At 45.7% G+C, this 22,716-nt stretch overlaps 1 protein-coding gene across 2 annotated transcripts in view; it reads left to right on the forward strand.

The window, feature by feature from the left end:
• The window catches only part of LOC148657726 (cell adhesion molecule DSCAM), a 165,830-nt gene that overhangs the window by 117,160 nt on the left and 25,954 nt on the right, over positions 1-22,716 (forward strand). For both annotated transcript variants that reach the window (XM_088638376.1, XM_088638377.1), the window contains exons 8-11: positions 96-371; positions 3,169-3,447; positions 4,267-4,386; positions 10,635-10,808. In XM_088638376.1, coding sequence (XP_088494502.1) covers positions 96-371; positions 3,169-3,447; positions 4,267-4,386; positions 10,635-10,808 — 849 coding nt within the window. The remainder of the gene's footprint in view (positions 1-95; positions 372-3,168; positions 3,448-4,266; positions 4,387-10,634; positions 10,809-22,716) is intronic.

Consider the following 22,716-nt stretch of genomic DNA (forward strand, 5'->3'; position numbering starts at 1 on the left):
GCAATTGTTCATGGCACTGTTGTGAAGAGACGGTGTGATTTTGTTCTGTTTCTCAAAATTGTTTTAAAGAGTGTTCTTGCTGTTCTGTTTTTAAGGGCCTGCCAGCATCCGGCCAATGAAAAACATCACAGCCATTGCTGGGCGGGACACGTACATCCACTGCCGTGTGATTGGCTACCCCTACTACTCCATCAAGTGGTACAAGAACTCCAACCTGCTGCCCTTCAATCACCGCCAGGTTGCCTTCGAGAACAACGGCACCCTGAAGCTGTCGGACGTCCAGAAGGAGGTGGATGAGGGAGAGTACACCTGCAACGTGCTGGTCCAGCCCCAGCTATCCACAAGCCAGAGTGTGCACGTCACTGTCAAAGGTACACACCCCCTTGCTGAGCCTGCAGAGGGAGGTCCCCAAATTCAGAGCCTGGGATCCCTCAGTTGCAGCTGGGCTCTCATTGGATTTTCATGCACTCTTGAGCTGGTATTGGCTCCTGGACGTATGTGATGTTTCTTTGCAATTGTTAATTTCCATGAGTCGACTACAATTCCCCCCTTTTCATGCTCACCTTGGCAGCTCAGCCGAGGGTTAAATGACACAGCTGAGCAGGTGCAGCAGTGAAACCAGCAGGTGCAGGGGTCCCAGGCACCAGAACTGAGAAGCCCTTCTCTCCAGCTTTTGGTGCAGAGCACGCAGTAGGATGAGCCGCGGTCTGGCAGGGTTTATATGTCTCTTTTAATCATTCTCGGGTTAAGAATGGGAGTGGGAAAAGGGCGTTGATGTGGTGCAGTGAAAATTGGGAAACACTCTGGCCCTCGAAGACGAGAGCCTTGGCCCTGTAGAGTACAGAAGACAAGAACAGGAGCAGAGACGTCTTTAGCATCAGGCTTGACAGAGCATTCATACTGCCCTGGACTGCTTGTGGCTTAGAAAGTTGCAGAGCACATGAGGAAAAGTGCCTTGATTCATTTAAAAAAATCAGGTTTGAGCTGGAGCGTAGTGGGAGCCCCTTGTGCTCAAATGCTGTTTGTAGCCTCTGTCAAAAGCAAAAACACAAGGAAAGGGCTCACTGCTGTCCGCTGGGGAAAGGTGACCTTTCACTCTTCCTTGCAGTCGTATGAACCCAGAACTTTGCCGTTTGTACTTTGCATAGCAGTCCCAGAACTCTGCATCTGGGGAGAATCATCTCAGCAATGTTACGGGTTCAGAGAATTTCATGTCTTGCTGCTAACGAGCTGACATCCTGGGAAGCACAGCTCCTCACCAGTGAAAACATCAGTCCACGTGTGCACTGCGCTGAGACGCCAGCTGTGAACAGCATGTGTGGTTGTGGTGCTTCGTACTGGTCTTTTTGCTTACGCGTTATGCAGAGGAGGGAAGAGGACAAGAAACAAAGTGCTGCTTCCATTACAATCAAGTTAGTTCATTTGCACCGCTGATGCTTAAAATTCTGAAGCAGCTTGTAAAATCCCTGGAGTCCATTATCCTTACTTTGTTGTGAATTAAATAAGTGCCAAAGCGTTGGTTATTTCAGTGTTATTTTAACTCATTGATTCTCAAACGAAGCTCATTCTTTCAGTGGCTATAAAATCCCTGGAGAAGCTGTTTCCACAAATTTGCCACGAATTAAATAAGCACTAAAGTGTTGTTTATCGCAGCGCTGCCTCTGGTTTTTTCTCCTCGTTAACGCTGACTTGCAAGGCCGTGTTGAGACGGGTTTGAGACGGTGATGCAGCCGGCAGGCTGTCTTCACTCGTCAGTTACCTCACGGCAGGACTCATGGCCGAAAGCGCAGGACCAGCAGGAGCAAGAGCATGCTGGGATGGTTCTGACACCATCTAAGTGTGTCCTTGGGAAGCCAGAGAAACCTGAAGCACCAGCTTCCCGTTGGGTTTCTGATTTCCCAAGATACAAGTGTTTTCATACCGCCATAAATATTCCAATCTGTCTGACATGCTCTCACTATCCTGCACATGGCTTTGCATCATGACAGTAACTCTGTGCACAGATTTCCTTCTGAACTGGGGGACAGAAACTGTTCACACACCTCAGAGAGGCCCTGTCTGCTCCCATTTTGCTCTTATGTCCCAGGGAGTTCAGTTTCCAAAGCAGCAGGAGGGCTTTGTGTCACTTTCACCTTGAATTCCCAAAGTTCCCAAAGAAAATCCATTAAATGGAAAACTAAAATCAGCACCGTCTTGAAAAAGAAGCTGGGTGCTTCCAACGTAGAGGCTAAGAGGTTAATTCATTAATCACGAGCCAGAAGAGTCAGTGTCACTTTAAGATGAGGTTGAGGCCCTGCCCGAGCCCTTATACCTGGTATTGCACTTTCACACTGTACTCTGTGTACCAGTCAGAGCTGGGAGGCTAAAAAGACTTTGTAAAGACAATGAGCGCATGTTCAGAGACTGCAGCTAATGGGCTAACCTGGTTCATTATGGTGGAAGAGTGCTTCTGCAGTTCGGTCAGTTGACAGGGTGATAAAACAGATGAGAGTGAATGAACACACCTCGACAGTACTTGCCCCAGTCAACAGGCTCACACTACTCGTAAGAGTGAGAGAGCACTCCTGCCATCATTGCCCCTGACAGGCTGGAGCACCAGGCTCACTCATGCCGCAGTAAGAACGGGGTGCACACATTAATGTGCAGCATTCATGAGCTTTTCAGCATTTTGTGTTTTGTGGAAAAAGTTAATTTCCAGAATATTATTTTTTTCTTTAATAATACATTTAGATACAGTATATACTGTATTCGAGTATTCTTAGAATCCAGCTTTGCTTGAATTGTTTTAAAATGCGAAACGCTTAGACTTTATTCCAAAACCCTTTTTATACTTTCTTTTCTGACACAGAATGAAATCTTTTATTATTTTGTAGAATTACTGTTGTTACAAACAATAGCACGTAGAAAAACACAACCAGAGCTGTGAAAGAGTAGGGCTGAAGGGCCGTGAGCTGTTCAGTGTTTTGTGACAGGTGTGTGGTGGTGTTTTAGAAGCAACTGCTGCTCCACCGGTGTTGTGGACATGTGGCTCTGGCGACCCGTCCAGGGTGTGCCGTGTCTGGATACGGTTAGGAAACGGATGGAGGGCTAGTTCTGGGTATGCGAAGAGACGAGTGCCCTGCAGCAGTGCGGGGAGCAGTGTATGAGTGATGGCTCTTTGCCTTCCAGTCCCCCCCTTCATCCAGCCCTTCGAGTTCCCACGCTTCTCCATCGGCCAGCGCGTCTTCATCCCCTGCGTGGTGGTCTCCGGCGACCTGCCCATCACCATCACCTGGCAGAAGGACGGCCGGCCCATCCCCGCCAGCCTGGGCGTCACCATCGACAACATCGACTTCACCAGCTCCCTGCGCATCTCCAACCTCTCGCTGATGCACAACGGCAACTACACCTGCATCGCCAGCAACGACGCTGCGGCCGTGGAGCACCAGAGCCAGCTGATCGTGAGAGGTGAGGCCGGCGCGGGCTCGGGTTCGAGCTGTCCGTTGCAGAACTCATCGAAGCTCTGCTGGGGCACCTTGAGACACCTCAGGAAGCAGCCATATCACCCCGCAACTCACCACTGGCAGCCCACTGAAGCTCAACGGGTGTGAGCCTGGCTAGTACCTGGATGGGAGACCTCCTGGGAAAGCTGAGGCTGCTGCTTGGTGAGGTGTTAGTGAGGCCAGTAGGGGGCCCTGCAGTCCATGTGGGTCCTAATGACTGGGTTGGACATTATACTAGAAAAACGATGCAGCCCTTCAGATGAGGCATAAAACCGAGGTCCTGACTCTCTGTGGTCATTAAAAATCCCATAGCCTTTCTCGAAAATATAGACATAAGGAATTATTATTATTATTATTATTATTATTATTATTATTATTATTATTATTATTATTATTAAAGCAGACCTCAGAAAATACAAGTGGGAAGATTGTAGATGTGCTCTTTTATATCTTTTCCAGTCCTTTATTCAACATACTGCACAGTATAAACAGTACCTAAGCATATGAAAGTCAATAAACTAGCTGTTCCCATTTATTCCCTGCGGAAGCACTGCCCACTCCATAGCAGATTCAGCAATTCGCTCACTTTGTACTCTCCAGAAAAACTGAGCCCGTGTGTGTGTGTCAGCTACCTGGAGGAAACTGCAGAGCTCCTACGAGCACGCCTTAGGATCTGGTGCAATGCAAGTTTTCACTCACAGCTCATTTGAAATTTCCGCATCGTTGGTTGGTTTTGCCTGTTCCTTCCCTCTGTCGTCTTACCCGTCCCGTGTTCTCTGCGCAGTGCCCCCGAGGTTTGTAGTCCAGCCAGGCGATCAGGATGGGATCTATGGCAAGGCTGTGATCCTGAACTGCTCCGCGGAAGGCTACCCTGTGCCCACCATCGTGTGGAAATATTCCAAAGGTGAGCGCGCCTCATCCCGCTCAAGGGCTTGTGGCAGGCCAGGCAAGCACCGGGCTTCGCTGGTCTGGGAATGATCGAGATGGGATTGACGCCAGATTTCGCTGTCAGTTTAGTGAGATCGATCATAGAGCCGGTGGGAGACACCGGTCTCATGAGACCATGAAGCCTTTGAACATTTTGAATGGGAAGAGGTGCTCCGGGATGTAGGATTCACAAAAAACTAAAGGCTTCATTTCCATGGCATGGTATTGCAGCTCTGAAATTCAATTCATTCATTCACTCTCTTCATTCTGGTGAAGGATTATAGAAAATACAGAGGAAATGTTGTCTTATTACTATGTTAATAATACACTTCACAAAAGTCTTAGGCATTTAGGATTGTCATACACTTTTCACCCAGTGCTTTTCATTCTATATTCAGAAACACAGTTCTCAGGTGATCATCACCTGATATTTTCGCAATTGTCTCTCAACCCTGTATTAGATCTGTATTTTGTTGTATGAAACATAGACTTTTAGCTCTGAGGGCGTGCAGAGAGGATGGAAGGATGCTGATGCCGAGGAACACCTGACAATGGGACGATTAGAACTGATTGGTGATGGATGAGCTGCAGCAACACTTCACGTAGCCTGATCACAAGTATTTCACACTGAGGTTCTGGGATCAGGTGTCTGAAGAAGCTCATCAGTGAGAATTCAAGATGCTAAACAACAATCATGGATTGTTCCCTTCCAAACCAAGCTGTATCAATAACAGTTTAATTAGTTATAGTAGTGGAAACCCTAGTTGAGGCTTTCAGAAAAAAATAGTGACACTCATTATGTGCTCATAGTGCACATATTGTAAACTCCTGATTGTGTCCAGGACGTCTGCACAGCAGTGTGTGCATGTACTCTGTGTGTCCATTGTGTTGTTATTGTATCCCTTTACCAACACCAAAAGCTTTTGAGTTGTCATTTCTGTTAGTACACAAATCACTGTAGCACAGTATTTGAAAAACAGGGAACAAGCACCAAAACTGGTACACAATTGCTGTTGCATAATTCATAATTAATTCTTGGAAGTGACATACAGTATTTAAATGTGTGTATTTATTTGCACAGAAGTGAAACAATACCATTGTCCTGGACTGTGTGATCATTGCACAAAGCAGACCTATCTACAATATAAAACACTTTAAACACTTTCTTCTAATCATTTTCACTCAGTGAGCTCTGAACACTATTAAACTGCTGCCATGTTTATTCCCTGATGTTTTCTCCTGGCCCTTGAGTGGAGCTGTAAGAGGCGAAAGTCAAGCCCCTCCTTTTCTATTGCAGACACTTCCCTCAAAACCATCACAATGAAAGGAAGGTTCATCTGCATCTAATTTGCCAAAACGTGTTGTGGCGTAGCACTGACACTGACATCAAGTTATTATAACCACAAAGATGTCAATCTTGTAGTTATGGTTGATTATAGCACCACTGTATATATTTTAATGCTTTATAATATATATATACAAACTGTAAAATATGCTTTATATTACTAATACATAATATACTGTATGTACTGTACCATGATATACATGGCAGTTCAATTTCTGTTTTTCAACATTTATAACCTCAAATTGTTTGTCATTTTCAGCAAGAAAATATTAACGGTTCTTTTAAATTGCTCAGTATGCATTATCATATTCATAGCACATCAAAGTATAAAAACCATTATATTATGAAACATTAGCTGAATACAAACCACTGGGTCATAAGACAGAGAGCTTCAAAACAGTGGAGCTGTAAGGTGCCAAAATTCATTTGTGTCTGCTTTTAAAGAAGGAGAGTGATCTTGTCTGGTGCACCAGATAACAGGGTTTACTTGAAGCACAGCTCCAGCAAGTGGCAAGATGACCTAATTTCAGGAGATGCTGTGAGCCTGGCCTGCGTGGCTGTCTGCCTGACATTGTGTTTTCTGTGACAGACTTATACATTTTGCACACATGAAGCTGTGCTACAGGCCAGGAAGCTTAGCCCACTCATAACACATCATATGAAGGCTGAGCAGTAATACAGTATATTTAAGATTGCTTGTGATGTGGCCTGATAGTGGGATAAAACCTTCTTAGTAGAAAGTGTTTTTCTTTTTTCACTAAAGAGCTAATGTCTAAAATTCAATTGCAAGATGACCATTTGGTAGAAGAGTAGAAACACCAGATGACCTAAACAGACTCTGAAGAGATGCACTTTTTTCATATTTTCCAAGAGTCAGATTGCATTGCACCTTTCAGCCCGGTATTGTTCATTCTTAGTCTATTTTTTATGGGGGAATTCATTAATTGCCCCCGTGAAACTGAGGATAGTATGAATTCCAAGGAATGTTGTGAACCCAATGTTGTGCTGACAGGACTCATCTTACAGAAATGGAAATTGGAGATTGGGAACTCATCACAAGTCACCTGACAAAACACAGAGATCTGCCCATGATACAAAGAGATGCATGAGACACAGAAATGTCTCATGGGATATAAACACATGAACATGAGTGAGACACAGAGATGTCTCATGGGATATAAACACATGAGCATGAGTGAGACACAGAGATGTCTCATGGGATGCAAGAGATGTGCACCTGATACAAAGACGGGAGGTGGGTGGGTCAAGTGATAGCAGAGAGGGACCGAGAGCAGGGGTAGCTTGGCTGATGTACTGTAGCTGGTTCAGGCAGCGGCTGTCCTTGGCGATCAGTGGAACAGAGGAACTTGGTTCAGGCTGAAACCTTCGGAAGGAATCAGGCCTCAGTTCTGATTAATGGTGGCTGACAGTTTTAGTTAGCCCTTTGATGACAGTGACACGGGCTGCTCGCTCACCGGAGATGTACCTCCAATTTGTCGGCCTGCCACTTGGCACCTGGGCACTCGGGTCACTCTGTCCTCTCAGCACGACCGCGGCCAATTAGAACAGCACAAGGGGGAAAAAAATAAAGGTCAGATACTATTAGCATAAGAAGTAATTCTCTTTGTATTTTGCATAATCCTTGAACAATATTTCTCTCCTACCTCTCTCTCTCTGTCTAATGCAACAGAATCTGAGTAGTGCCCCCACTTGACCTCCAGCTAACCACAAGTGCTTGAATGCATTTTTAATTAAGGACAAAATCCCACCGCACACGGAATGTCTTATTCCCAACCTTGCTGCATGCTAATTACGGAGATGATTCGTACATAAGCTTAATGCACTTTATGCGTCCTTGATATTTCTATCGTTTAATAGTTGCAGAAAGCTGGGCACGTGCAGACTGCTGGATTTCCTACAGCAGTCACCCATGGAGGTGAAATCCGTAGGTGACCGCTGTCTTGTGATGTCACAGCCCAATGAAGTATTTTAAACAAAACAGTTTTGTCTTGGACATCTGTTACCTTGTGATTTTTTTTCACTATGCTTGCCGTTTTTATGACTTACACAGTTACAACACAGCACAGAATCAGTACGGTGGTGAAAAGGGTCATTCTGCTGCCTGTTCTCCAGCAGCATCATGGACTTGAGGCCCTTCTGTCTCCCCTCGTAATTCTAGGGGTCCAACCCAAAGTTCTGCACCAAGCTTTTCCCTGAGTGGCAAAGAAGTGACCGAACTGAGTAGCAGGGGTAGCCCATCAGCAATGTGAAAGTTTCTCCATGATGCAGCTGGTGTTTCTTCCATTGCTTGTTGCTATTGCCATGTTGTTATTTTGACCTGGAAGCAGCAAGATGTATTACTTTATGGAGGCTCTGCAAATAAAGACATAAGGAGGATTGATCGAAATCAATTAAGAAAGTTAAATGAAAGTTCATTGAATAGAGGATCATATCTCACTGTTTCTTGAAAGAAGCAACATGGCTAGGAAGCTTGTTCGCAGCCCTCTGAGTAAAGAAGTGCCTCCTGCTCTCTGTGTTACAGGGAATCCCTCCCACTTCCCACTTGTGTCCTCTAGTCCACGATTCAGCCACTGGGGTGACTCAGTCAGGCCCTGGCAGGATTTTCAATACCTGGGTCAGGTCCTGTCATGGTCTCCTCTGTTCAAGACTGAAAAGGTTCAGTTTGCTTCGCCTGTCAATCCTCGCTCTGCTGACAGTCCACAGCAGTGCTGTGAATGATTATTAAATATGAACCCACTGGTAATATGAATGTTAATAACACACCCAGCTGCAGAGTTCTCATCACTTTGTGGCCCAACCCTGCTCTCCAGTTTTCTGTTTTACACTTTACGCTTTCTTGCATGAAAAGTCACTAGATTCTGAATGTTTTGAGGCAACTGAAACTGGAAAACCCATTTGATGGGCTGTGTGCTCTGGGTGTTACAGCTCACCGACAGAGCCAGAGCCATTCAACCACAATATGTTTGACTATACAGTCCAGTTGTAGTAGAAAGGAAATTCGGTTGAATAGAAAAAAAAAACTTGTTTAGATGTATGTATCAAGACAAAGACATGGACGATTAAAAAGATTTAAAAAATTTTGTAGCTACACGCTGTGTGTGGTGAGCCGTCTATACCCTATAAAATACCAGTTACTCTATGAAAAGCTATAGACTGCAGAAGCAGATCTGATTCTCACAGGCATGGCAGTGCCGAATGGGCTATAGATATGCATTTCAAGGTTATTTGGCCAGCAATAGGAAGTTTGTTCACATGACTTCACATGCGGTCTTCATAAATGGTTCCGACAGCATCCTCGAGGCCCGTGGCAAGGCTTTTCTCCGTGAGCACGAGTCTGGATGAAAGCAAAGGCAGCGAATGAGTCCTCTGTAGCCTAGAGGTTACAGCAGTAAAAAGCACCCTTTTCGCTTGCTGTAAACCACACAACAAAGTCAGGGCCTGGTACAGCACGCTCCCCAGTAAACCGTCCTCTTCTGTGTGTGTGTAAATAATCAGAAGGGAATGAGAAAAGTCTGTTTCTTTCCTGTGTTAAATGAAGTAAGCAAGGGTTGCTGAGAAACCAATTCCGCTACAGCATGTTTTAAATACCTGCCACTAAGAGCACATTTATTGATTCTAGGTGTTTATTTTTTTCTGGCCTCCTGTTACATTTGTAACAATGTACATGTGTGCCAGGGCTGACTAATTGCACCTCTTAAATCATCTGAGTATGTATAAATGAGGATTTGACATAGATATTCCACAGTCCTGTCATGTAGGCTCATTCTATATATATTTATTTGCAAGCTCACAGTTTTCCACAATGCAAGGCATCATTGTCAGTCTTAATTTTCTGATAGTGTCAGCCTTTTTTTAAGATGGACATATCCTCTGTGATTTTCTCCTTCTAATTCCAAATATTCTGGTGCTGCCCGTCCGGATCTGGACCTCCCAAGTGCACGCGGACAGCGCACTGCCTTGTCGGAGCTGCACGGCGGAGGCCCAGATCGGATCGCATCTCCAACCCAGTTGCAATTCCCAGATGTATCCATTGAAGAGAGCCGCTTGTCTTCATGCCCAGCGTTGTCGTTAACCAGGCCCAAATCCTGCTGGAACTGTATGACTGTGTCTCATGTGTGGCCTGGAGGTCTCGTCTGCCAGTGCATGCTGATGAAGGTCATGGCCCATCAGCCCCAGCAAATGTGCTGGGTGTCTGCGGAGGGCAGTGCCGGTGTGCTGGGTGTCTGCGGAGGGCAGTGCCGGTGTGCTGGGTGTCTGCGGAGGGCAGTGCCGGTGTGCTGGGTGTCTGCGGAGGGCAGTGCCGGTGTGCTGGGTGTCTGCGGAGGGCAGTGCCGGTGTGCTGGGTGTCTGCGGAGGGCAGTGCCGGTGTGCTGGGTGTCTGCGGAGGGCAGTGCCGGTGTGCTGGGTGTCTGTGGAGGGCAGTGCCGGTGTGCTGGGTGTCTGTGGAGGGCAGTGCCAGTGTGCTGGGTGTCTGTGGAGGGCAGTGCCGGTGTGCTGGGTGTCTGTGGAGGGCAGTGCCGGTGTGCTGGGTGTCTGTGGAGGGCAGTGCCGGTGTGCTGGGTGTCTGTGGAGGGCAGTGCCGGTGTGCTGGGTGTCTGCGGAGGGCAGTGCCGGTGTGCTGGGTGTCTGCGGAGGGCAGTGCCGGTGTGCTGGGTGTCTGCGGAGGGCAGTGCCGGTGTGCTGGGTGTCTGCGGAGGGCAGTGCCGGTGTGCTGGGTGTCTGTGGAGGGCAGTGCCGGTGTGCTGGGTGTCTGCGGAGGGCAGTGCCAGTGTGCTGGGTGTCTGCGGAGGGCAGTGCCGGTGTGCTGGGTGCTGCAGGACTGTCTGACCGGTGCTGCCGTCCCCTGCCTGTCCCTGCAGGAGCCGGCGTGCCGCAGTTCCAGCCCATCGCCCTGAACGGCCGGATCCAGCTGCTGGGGAACGGCTCCCTGCTGATCAAGCACGTGCTGGAGGAGGACAGCGGCTATTACCTGTGCAAGGTCAGCAACGACGTGGGAGCAGACGTCAGCAAGTCCATGTACCTCACCGTCAAAAGTAAGGCCGAGTCTCTTCTGGAACGGGGGGGCGGGGGGGAGGTGGCAGACGTGGGCAAGATGTGCCTTTTTTCTCAAAGAAACCAGAGAGTGCCAAACAGTAGCTGGTGAAGCTTCAGCAGGGCCCCTTGCAGCAGCGCCCCAAGCCCTGTGCTGCCTGCTGGGCATCTAGATGCTGAGAAAGTAACTTCTGTGGGTTCCTGTTGTGTTTCTCAGCTGTAAAATGGGACGGGCCTTCTTCTAAATTACAGGTGTAATTAATTCCAACTTACAGGATGATAAGTTGTCTGCTCGCTCAACTTCCTCTGGAGTGCAGCACTTCACTGGCTGCTTCAGGAATGATACCAGGACTGGGGCAGGGAAGCAGTGCATTAACTGACTGGACTGTCCCCACTCCCCTTCTCACTGTCTTCTGTGTTCTGGTTAACGTTTTAATGTGGCACTTTGAAGCTTTTGGTCAATACAGGACTTAAGTTCCATGAGAAGCCCATTTCATAGTGGACTATATTGGCTAAGTCTACCAAAAAGCAGATGAAGAAGGTGAGGAAGACTCCACAGCCGAAACGTTGTGTTTCTTTTCTTTACATTTCAGTGTGGAGTGACCCTGTGCCTGTCCCTTTGTTCATCACTGTGTGTTTTAAGTAGTGTTTGCCCAGCCATGCGCTGTGGAGCTCTAGCTGGCAGAGTGTTGATTGTATGAGTGCAGGAGGAGTCTGCAGACAAAGGGCAGATCTGAAACACTGTGATAAATCAGCCAGGGGAGGTTCAGCAGCAGTGAGTGCCACACTGAAACGCATTGATCTTCATGTGCGTTTTCTCACAGAGCGGCTTGTGCGTCTCACACAGGACCACTATCAGACTCTCAGCCCTGCGTTTTCCCACAGCTCGCACCCCTGGTCTGGCTCAGAATGAAGCTAGATTTCATTTTTTGTAGCTGTATTTTACGGAAAAAAGAAACTTACCCTATGTTTTAAAATGTGGAGTGAGGAAATAGACCAGCAATAAGGAATGGTTTAATCTGAGAAGCCTTTGCAGTCATCTGTTGGTTACGAACGTTACACAGGTGAGAAACAAGAGGCGGCCATGTGGCCCGTCTACACTGTTCTCTAGCAGCCGATGATCAGGGTATCAGCTTCAACAACACGGCCGGGCAGCCGCTTCCAGTCTCCTACAGTCCTTAATAACTTTCAGGACAGCTTCCAAAGCTCGTATCCCCCAAAACAAATCCTTGTCCAATTTTTGTTCCTCATAAAAGTACCAAAATAAAGTTCCAGAACCATTTTTAAATGAAAAACCTTTAATGTTTCTTAAAGTGGAAGATGTTCACGTCTGGAGTGAATGACTTAAGGATCGCCCTGATGGTCATGAGGACCACTGAGGGGAAGCATACAGTTGGCACAAGAGGAATTAACAGGCCTGTTCTGGAATGTGAACAAACTGTATTTATGACTCACTTACTGTATGGGTTAAAGGGGAACAGCAACACTATTTTATATTTCATAGTTAGAAGGAATTGGCATTGATGAGTGCATTTCAAACCACAATGAAAGCGTACACAATAATGTGTAAAAAAATGTGCATCACAAGATAGACTAAATGTCCAGGTATGCGCAGTGCTGCATTCTGCGATTCAGAAAGATGCAACCAATCTTCCGGTGAATTTACTTTGTAAACAAGCCGGCTTGTGAATACATCTCTTTTAATCCAACAGAAATATTGCTTTCGACTTTGAAACAGTTTTGCCAAGAAATACTACTTACCTGTTAACTGTGCATACAGATCACTTTGGAACACTTCTGCGGTGAAATGTCTGCTGCACAACCTGTACTTATTCGCTGGTCCATCACAGTACATCAGTCATTGCAGTGACTAGTGAGCAGGAAGGGCCGCCTCATGTCACAATCACAACATGGTGACTATATAGTACTTTCACGACTTTGTGCTTAATTCAAACTTGTAAAAATGTTACAAGTTTGATTTAATTAATAAATCAATTAATTTATTTTGTTACCAAAATGTTTTAAGTGGTCTTTGCATTGTGTGCAATGCCACCAAGTGGTTAGTGCAGTGGCCCCAGAAAGGCTTGCTTAGGGGTTTTAGAAGTGCTTTCTTGGCCTACAGACAGTGGGGTGTCCTGAAGTCCTTCAGTGAGTAACAGTGGCACTGAGACAGAGGCCAGCTGCCACCCTGCCCTGTGTTTCTGCACCACTGAGCCCTGTAAAGAGAGTGCATGGCTTTGTGAACTGTGCGTTTATCTGCTGAGCAGCAAAGACTTATCTTCCCTCCATTAAGCCTTCAACTCTTTATTCAAGCAGAGGATGCCATGTGGAAAAGTGAGCTCAGAGGTACACAAGCCAGCTCTCTCTCTCTTTCACTCTCATTTTGCATCCTATTAGTAACCAACAGTCTCTTCGCTCCTTCGCTTCTCTGGTTATTCACAGTGTAGGCGTGGTATACACACAGCATATACTGTATATGTACAGTAATTGGTGACAAATTTCTTCAAGTCACATCTTGAGTCCAGAATATTTAAACAGTAGCAACATGTTTATCCTCTGTCCTGAGATACAACTTGTCCTAAGGGCACGGGATCAGAGGTCCCTGTCGTATCTGTGCTGATTGCTAAAAGCAGGCCAAGAGGATCTTTAGCGTTGATAATTCAGTTTAGGTTGCATGTCCAGGATGGAAAAGAGCCAAATTCACTGCAGCCAACCATCTGCAAAAGACAGGCCAAGGATGCGTCTGAGTTAAGAAGCAGGCCAGTTAATATGTGCAGTACTACCCATGGGCATAGGTGAGCTTGACATTTCTAGGGCTGATTTCTTCAGCGATTTTGTCACTTTCCAGTGGTCCATACAGTATCTTTCCTCTTTGATTTCCTGTAATATTCTTCTCGTCTTCCGAGTTTGTTGATATAAAAAAAAAACATAAGACTGCTCAGGCCACACCAGCGGACGCGACACCTAGATTCGGAACATTCGAAAGGTTTGAATCATATAAGGTGCCTTGCAGAAGCATTCATTCTCTTTTTATGATGTCCCATAGTGGTGAAATTACAAAATAATTCACATTATTTTAAGCATAACATTTTATTCAGAACCCAAGTGCTCAGACTGAAGATTTCCGGCGGTAAGATAACAGTCGGTAAATGTCAGCAAAATCTAAAGAGAAAACCCACTTAAATATGCTGATTGCAGAGGTATTCAGTCCCAAGAACTCACTACTTGTTGGAAGCCGCAAATCTTTCTGGTGAGTCTCTTCCAGTGGTGCAACGTTTGCCCTTTCTCCACGACGGGTTTGCTCAGGGTCTCTCAGGTTGCCTTGAGTTCTCCTCCAGACAACAGTTTTCACATCTCACAGATTCTCTATTGGATTTAGGTCAGGACATTGACTGGGCCACTTGAGGACATTCACTTTCCTTGCTCTGAAGCCACTGCAGTCTAGCTCCGGCCCTGTGTATGCCTTCAGCCTGATGCTGCCGCCATCATGAATGACTGTCAGGAAGGTGTTGATTGTGTGGTTTTGCATTTGGACCATATGCGTTTAGATGAAAAAGTTTCATTTTGCTCTCATCTGACCAGTTTTGCATAATCAGGTGTTGTAAACTGCTGGCGGCAAATGAGGTGGATTTTTCAGCCAAGGAATCTCACGGAGACAGATGTTTGTATTCTGAAATCATGAGAACCAGTATTACTGCACACAGACACTCAACTTATTTTGTGGCTCATTAAGTGAAGTCTAAGGACCTAAATTAATCACAGAAAATGGTTTGAGTAGCTAAGCAGTCATGACTTTTCATTTTTCTTTCATATTAATTATAGAATCTGTTAACTTTTTTTTAGCTTTAAATGTGTGGAGGAAGTTATTACAATAAAATACAAAATCATCAGGATTGAGTTCTCCTTAAAATACAATATATAATATTTCAATAGAAGATTGGCACAGGAAGGTGTTTCTGCATAAAGAAGGAAAAGCAGTAAGCAAAAAGGGTAGAATAGTGCACAAAGGCTGAGACTCATGCACAGCTCTGCATAAACTCATACCCACGTGTACAGTTGCAGCCATTAAATTCAAAATTAGCGACAGGGGCCGACTCTCTGTGTTCCTCTGTACTGTACATTCTGGCGTCTTTGTATTCCTGCTTCTCTGCGTCTTTTTGCCTCCAACTCTTTCAACAAAGACTCCTCCTGCTCTCCTGTCTCATTGGTGGTGATCTGCCCTCTGCAGGGCTCAGTGCGAAACGGCCTGGTCTCAGTCCTTGAAAAACCGTTTCTCCAATCAGTCCACATCCCTGTCAAATCCTGTCTGGTTTAAACCCTCAGAATAGAAAATAATGTATCGTGGATACTGTAGCTTGAGGCACTGCAGCCTGGTATAAGAGACATTAATGAGAAACTTGAGATATATAATATATATGTCTGTACAGTTTGTGTATGAAATGCTTATGCTTTAATTAGCTTTTAATTAACTGTGCCATTAAGATTTGTAAAACTAGATTAATCAGTTGGATGCATTATTATTATTATTTTTATTATCAATGATGCATTGCTCCAGTTTCTGCCACCTTGCCGAGCTCCTGCAGCACCTGCCCTGCCTGTCTCTTTGCTCTGGCTGTGTTCTCGTGTGGCGGAAGCGCGACGCCCTTATCGTGCCGACGCAGGGCCTCCCTGCTGAGTCCACTTCCTCCCCTGCTGGCGGAGAGGGAGGAGTGCCCACGCGGCGTCTATCGCCCACCTTCCTGCTGATCACACTCCTGCTGGAGGAGAAGTGAGGAGGGGAAAATGGGATTCCGTGTCCTGTTATCCCGGGAGACTCCATCAGTCCTGCTTGCTTAAAATCAGGAAAATTGCTGGCTGCAATTTAGCGTGTTTATTGTTACTCATATATTTACTTAAGGAGCTCTTTGTGAGCGCGGTAAGGGGTTTTATTTTTCCGTGGTTAAATTATGCATGAAACAGATATAAGACCCAATCTTGCAGTGGCTTGGAAATATTAAAGCCCTGCGATACTTTCAGCAGTTATAGCCAGGCGTAGTGGCAGAGGCAGTAGTTCCCTCCTCTTAGAGGCCCTGCAGGCCTGCTGGACCAGGTGTGCTGTCTCTTCGCCCCAGTATCCCAGTGCACCCCAGCTCTGGATGGCAGCAGCATCCGGCCCTCCTGTGTGCGTCGTGCTTGTCCCTGATGAGCTCCTCCTGCAGCGAGCGAGCAACAGGCCGGCAGTGCTGTTAGCTGCCTCTTCAGACCAGCAGCGCAGGCTTTGATTCAAAAGCTTGCACTTTAATCACCCATCGTGTGGCATTAACACAACAGGGGCTGCCGCCCATGGGACGCTGGCAGTCACTGGAACAGCCTTCTGTGGATTCCTCCTTCGCAGTTCGGCCTCCTTAACAACACTCTCACCCAGGGTGTTGCGATGGAATTAAAGCTGATGTGGATCACAGCTGACTGGGTGATTATTGGTTGTGTGTTTGGTGATGTGCCACCCTGGCTTTGACTCAGTTGGTGTTTGTGGCCCGTGCCCTCCCAAGTGCTGTGCGTCAGCAATGACTGTCTGTGTGCCAGCGTTAATTGCTGAGGACGAAACACAGGACTGCTGTTCTGAAACAAATAGCTGACTCAGACAGGCACACTGCTGATTCATGAGTGTTGCCAAAAGCACACTGTCAGCACAGGTATCGCAATGAAGAAGTAGTAGAGTTTGTGAAGAGAAGCACCACAAAGAGGTGGATCTATATTTGTAGCTGCCTACATGCAGTAATTATGTACTGCTCTCATGCATACGCAGCACACAATGTATAGGTACTGTACAGTATGTCACAGTTATTGTAGCTGGAAATTAAATATGCTTACTTAGCATTTCTTGTTTCTGTTAGTGTGTTAATAGGCTGAAGGCATAGTAACAATTCAGGCCAGGCGTACTGTGATTAAATTCATTATGATCCCTCTCGTAGCCAGTAGATACAGTTAGCAATGGGCTGAAATGAAGGTTTGGACCCCCATGTAAAGCTGCACAGTTCGGGTTTCTTGCTGCTGCTTTGTGCATTAGAAGGTAAGCATGGTCAGGTCAATACCAGTGCGCACACTGGGGTTAAGATCCACAGATACTGAAGTCACAGCACTGTGCTCCCATTCAGCAGTGAAAGAAGGCAGTGTTGGGTTTAGACACTGAGGTTTTAAACTGTTGTTGCCGTGTATAGATTTGTCCTAATTTAACAGCAGGTGAGCAATGCTTCAGACTTGGAATGGACTAGGTTCCTTGATGGTGATAAAGCTCTGTCCCACGTTAATGCATTGGAATTCACAAAGTCTGATTTTCATTCATTTTTTAACCATTTGTGTTTATCAAGAGTATGGTTTGACCTCAATAGGATTGTCAGGTCAAAGTCTGCTTCTTTGGTGTAATTAACCCCAGGAATTTACTAGTGGATCATGGGTTATTCTTAGACATCATATCGAGAGCAAATTCTAAATGCCAGGAGACAGAAGATCATGTTGTACCTAAATAGGTACCCATCTTTTTTAGAGCATGATTTGTCCATCTCTTCTGAAGGAACCCTATGCAGAAATAACTAATAAGAACGTCATGTTAGATGTGAATCTGCTTAACAAAGATTATGGTCAAGCTAGTGCAAATATGTACAGTAAGTACCTCCAAAAAATCATCACTGTGTTTGCAACACAACAGGACTTCAGTTTGAGAAAGTCAGTGTGTCTTATTTGAACTTTCCTGGCACAGACGGATAACCCAGGCAGGTACAAAGAAAACAAGGCATGCACCCTGACGTTGAAGGAATTGAGATCAAAAGGCAGCCCTCCTTCAGTTTTGCTTGGAAGGGCTCTGGCTAGTCCTAGACTAGACATTCTCACTGGCTTTTCTAAATCTGTTCCTGTTTATGTATGGCAGGTGCAGTTAGATTGGGTGATTCTTTACAAACATGATGTTTAGTAATGTAATATGGCCATCAGGCCCGCAGGAAGTGTTAACCTCTCACAACTGTAGTACAGTATGTGGTGTACATACCCACAATGCACTGGCACATTGACACTGGCCCTACAGACAGACTCCGCACTGTACTGTGGGCACCAGGCGCTTCAAACATCAGGATTCAGTTTCAACTACTCATGTGTGTGAATGCATCTGAGGCTCTGGGCTGCTGGCAGAGACCCCAGGCCTCTGAGCCCCATGGATCCGAACCAGGAAGAAGCCATTTCCCGACCATGGGTGCGTTGGGGAACACAGAGCTGTGGGAGTAAACGCTGAGTCGGTATTTCAGCATGATGGGATGGGAGGAAGCTGTAGAAGGAAACCAGGCGTAAAGAGGCCCTTCTGGACCCCTCCTAACATAGGCCCAGCAGTGCCTTTGCTCCTTGGTGTGGGGTGCTGGCCTCCCCATTGCTTGGTGTTAGCTCCAGGAGCAGCAGGGTTAACAAACTATGCTAATGAATTCTGGAGCCCAGCATAGAGCTGTAATTAGTTAATGAGAGAATGAGCTCTCCGCAGCACCGGCCTAATTAGTACAGTGAGAGGACCAGGCTGATGTAATTGTGTGTCTGTTTTCGTCTCTTTCGGCCTGTGGAATAATTAACAGGTTTAATGTTCCCAGCATCTTCCTCCACGCTAATCACAGCGAGCTGGTGTTTCTGACGAAGGTTTATTTCTCTTTCTCTCATCTGCTTTTTGTTTTTTACTCATAGTAAAAAAGAAAAATGGGAATTATGATAATGCTAATTGCTCTTCTGAGAATAGTTTTCCTGTTTTATTGTAAATATAATTAACATACTATACTAATTATCAACGCGTACTATACACTGTTTTTTAATACTGATACTTCAAGTACTCCTGCTGTTAGGGATGATGTTAATTTTAATATGACTAAAACAATCATACAGTTTTGTATTTGCTGTTTAACTTGCTAAGCCCAGGTTTGAAGAACGAAGGTTTGTTTTTATCTGAAGTTAATACATTTCAGGGTCTCTGTCTCCCCAAAACATGCCCTGTCCCCCTCTCCTCTCCCCTTACTGTCCCACACAGCTGCTGAAGCCAGCAGGGTGCAGCCTCACTGATGAGCTGGGCAGACAGCGTTCAGTTTTTCAGGGAGCTACTGACTCGTTCCCACACTAGTCTCTTGCCATACACCCACAGGCTAGTACTTAAACCAGTCCCAGTCTTAAACCAGTGGGCCTGCTCAGCTTTCTGCTCTGAGTGAATCTGAAAGCTCGTTTCTTTCCTTCCTGTCAGAGTTTGTGAGTACGGGAATTTAACTTACAAGAATAATTTTTAGAAGTTGTTTTTTCACCACCTGTGATTTTAAATAAACCTGTGATGCTACCCATGATGTCAATGTCCCAGTCCTGAAATCACATGTGACAAAAGTCAGATGATTCTAACATTTGTTTCTTCTAGTTTGTTTTTAGTCTCATTGTACTGTAGTAGTTAAAGGTAGCAATTATATGAAACCTCATCTCCTTGACGTGTACCAACTCTTTGAAGAGAATCAAGTGTCTTTTAGCCACAGGGTGGGCAAGCCCATACGGGAGCTAGTGAGTTAAAAGGCTTCAACAGGACACGTCTCACGTTAATGTGACAAGACAGGGAACAGCAGACACAGGAGGGTGTAATGCACCACACAATTATGGCCTTCACAACAAACTCAAATAGATTTTTTCCAGTTCTGAATTTCTGAAGCCCTTCCGTCGCCCACCTCTCCCAACGCGATCTGCCTCCTCCGCAGCTCTCCTGAAACCTCGGAGATCTGCTGCCTCGCTGGAGCAGCGCACAGCCGTGCCTGTAGGTCCGATTCTGACTTCCACTGGACCTGTGGATCAAGGCAGGGTCCCAGTTCGTCTTCGAACCACAGATTGCTTTGCTCCTCTGATATTAATTTTCCGACCATCCCGGTATAATCCAGCTGCACGCAGACAGTTTGCGTGCGAGGCCCTGAGGTTGTGCACGAGTTAGAGAAATCATCTCCAGACCAAGGTAAGGAGCTGCAACTGAGGCTCTGCAGGTTTGTGCATCGCAGCTCCTTGGAACCAAAGGAAGACAGGAAAGTGTGGGCAACACAGGGACAGCATATCATATTGTAACAGGGGAAGAGAGTAAAGTGTGTTTGATGTCTGTTTGAGTACAGTATGTCATGTATTCCTAATTCAGACACAGACACACTCTGATTTAACAACTAATACCTACAGTATACACCCATGCATACTGGAAATAGGGTGAATTTGACCATTTTGGCCTGACTGGGCTAAATATTTTTCTTGGTGTTTCTTGGTGTATCAGGTCTCACGTGATGCGACTGAGTTTCCTCGCAGCTTTTCACAATGAGTACAGCTGAGTGGGAGGACTGGGGAAAGGCAGATGCTTAAGGGAAGCAGTGTTGTAGGCAGGAAAGCAGACATGTGATGAATGACTCTGATGGCAGATTAGACAGCCTGTAGCTTTCACTATAAAGCCTAAACCCTCCTCTTCAGATTGCCCACTAAAAGAACTGCTCCTGTTGACAACATAGGTTAATTAAACAGAAACACTGGAAGGAAAAAAAACAAACGTATAGCTGAAAACTAGTTGTGTGTAAGAGTCAGTGAAGCCAGTGCTTTGGAGTACTGCAGCACAAGTTGTTTGCTGCAGTGCCAGCGTAGTCCCTTGGTGATCTGCGCTCCTGGAGGGGAAGTGCTGTGGTCCCTCTGTGTCCCTGCTGCAGTGGGCATGGTGGGGCCTGCCCGCCTGCTTGGGCACGAGGGCAGAAGCACGTCTGCCCACGTCATTCATCGGGAGATCAGATTTCACGCCTTTTGAGCTCAGACTTGCACTCTTATAGACTCAAGATGCTTTGCTTAAAAGTATACTTAATCGCCTGAACAGGCAGGGGATAAAAGCCATGAGTGTCCCAGCATGCACCACTCGCTCCCTCCCTCTCTCGCCCTCGCTCGTAAGGCTCTGCGTGTGCATGTGTGTGTGTGTGTGTGTGTGTGTGTGTGTGTGTGTGTGTGTGTGTGTGTGTATTGCTGGAGATATGCAGCATTATTTCTGCTTCATTTAAACCTGTCAATACTTCAATTAGAACCAGACTCCAGGCCCTCAGGTAAGGACGATTGGCATGTGTTGTTCTCTGGGATGGCCCAGGATTTGAGTCCTACATTACTGCGCCATCTTGGTCCTGTCCAGTTTTATACAGAATTGATCCACAGAAAGATCTGTGATTTGTTTAAGACTGGGCTAATCTACTTTGAAATGATGTTTTGAAGGAAGAGTGGGTGGAATAAAAAGACTCTTCTGTAAGGTGTTCAGTACAAATTTGCCAATTGAATTAAATTAAAAGACGAGAATCAGAAATCAGGCTGAAAATGTATGTTTACTGTTTCATATTAATTTAGAAATCCATTTGTCATTCATTATTCATTCCAGGTCATGTGAGACTAAAAGAACAGAGAACTTAAATTGAATCCAGCTGGACATCTTTATGTCCTTCTTTTCCTTAATTTTGCTTTTGTTCATTTGTTTAAAGAGTTGTAAATCTGCCTTGAGAGTGTCTGGCTTTATTCCCTGAATGTTCTTATTATTACGCTCAAAAGCAATGTTTTTTTGTGTGATTCTCAGTTTGATATTGGAGTTGATATAGATGTGTGCCTGTGCAAGATTATTAAATGAATGACAAAAGTGTTGTCGCTGTTTGTAGTGTTTGGCTGACACCTTTATCAAGTCCAATTTAAACAAGTCCAATTTCCAGAAACTGCACCGCAGTGATCGCAGACACAGGAGTGTCTATACTGTATGGTCACTGCTGTCTGAAAAAACTGAAGCTGTATGACATCCACACAGAGAAATGAATGCATATTATTTAAAATGAAGAGTAACTTGATAATGTGAAACAGATTCCCTGTAGAGGATTACTGTGTGCTTCCCACTGTCTTATTATACAGGCCGTAATTTCGCTGGATATTAAAAAAATACATCAACTAAGCAATTAAGGAATTGTCAAGACGACTGCTTGCCTGAGGCACTCCAAAACCGTTCTGCATTTGCAGAGATTAGATTTCTCTCTGCTTCTCCATTGTCGGTAGAATCCAGTTATCTTTCCAGCAGAGGTCTTGAACTGTGAATCTCCAGAGGTCACGGATACCAAGTGACACATTATCTTTCATCCTTGGCACAGTGGATAAGAGGAAGCCAAAAGGCTTGGTACTCTGCTTCTTACAGTGCTTAAGATTAATTTTACAGCCTAAAATTTGTATTTGCTGCTGAAAAGTGAACTGTACTCATAAAATGTCAGAAGATCAGATCCGAGTGCTGTTACTCTCTGTCTGTGGCTGTCATTGTGTTCAAACCAGACTTGTCCAAATCACAGTCCCTGTTGCCTGGCAGTGTCGAATCACTCTTCGTGTTTGAGTCACCTGGCTAGAGATGCCCTACGGGTGAACATCAACGTCCAGCACTGGCACAGCTGACACAGAACCCAGACACACATGTTGCCATCTTACTTAACTTCTTTTCTGACGTAGTGCAATTTGTGTCATTTTGTGTCACACACTCCTCAATATGATATTGCTAATGTTTTCTAGTGATGACCCTTGTTGTCTCACCAGGCTCCTACCTGAATGATATTTTATGATCTATAAGAAGAAAATATCTGGCTAAAAAAATCACACTAGGCAAAGCTGAGGAACCTTTTCTTAATGCATCTCACTTAAAATTCATAGTTGTCATGCAAAATAAATCAGCCTTCTTGTCTGTTACACTGCTTGAAACAGCTTCAGAGTGAATAAGATATGAACCTTAAACGTTCGCAGTCCCTGCTCTGACACGTTCAATCACATCAGCGGGGCTGCCGCGCGCCGGAGTAACCCAGACTGCTCCAGCCCTCGGAGCGCGCTGCTTCAAAGAGCACGACAGGGTCGGGGTACCGAGGG

This window comes from Lepisosteus platostomus, chromosome 7 (genome assembly GCF_059453375.1).
Source record: "Lepisosteus platostomus isolate fLepPlt1 chromosome 7, fLepPlt1.hap1, whole genome shotgun sequence".
NCBI lineage: Eukaryota > Metazoa > Chordata > Actinopteri > Semionotiformes > Lepisosteidae > Lepisosteus > Lepisosteus platostomus.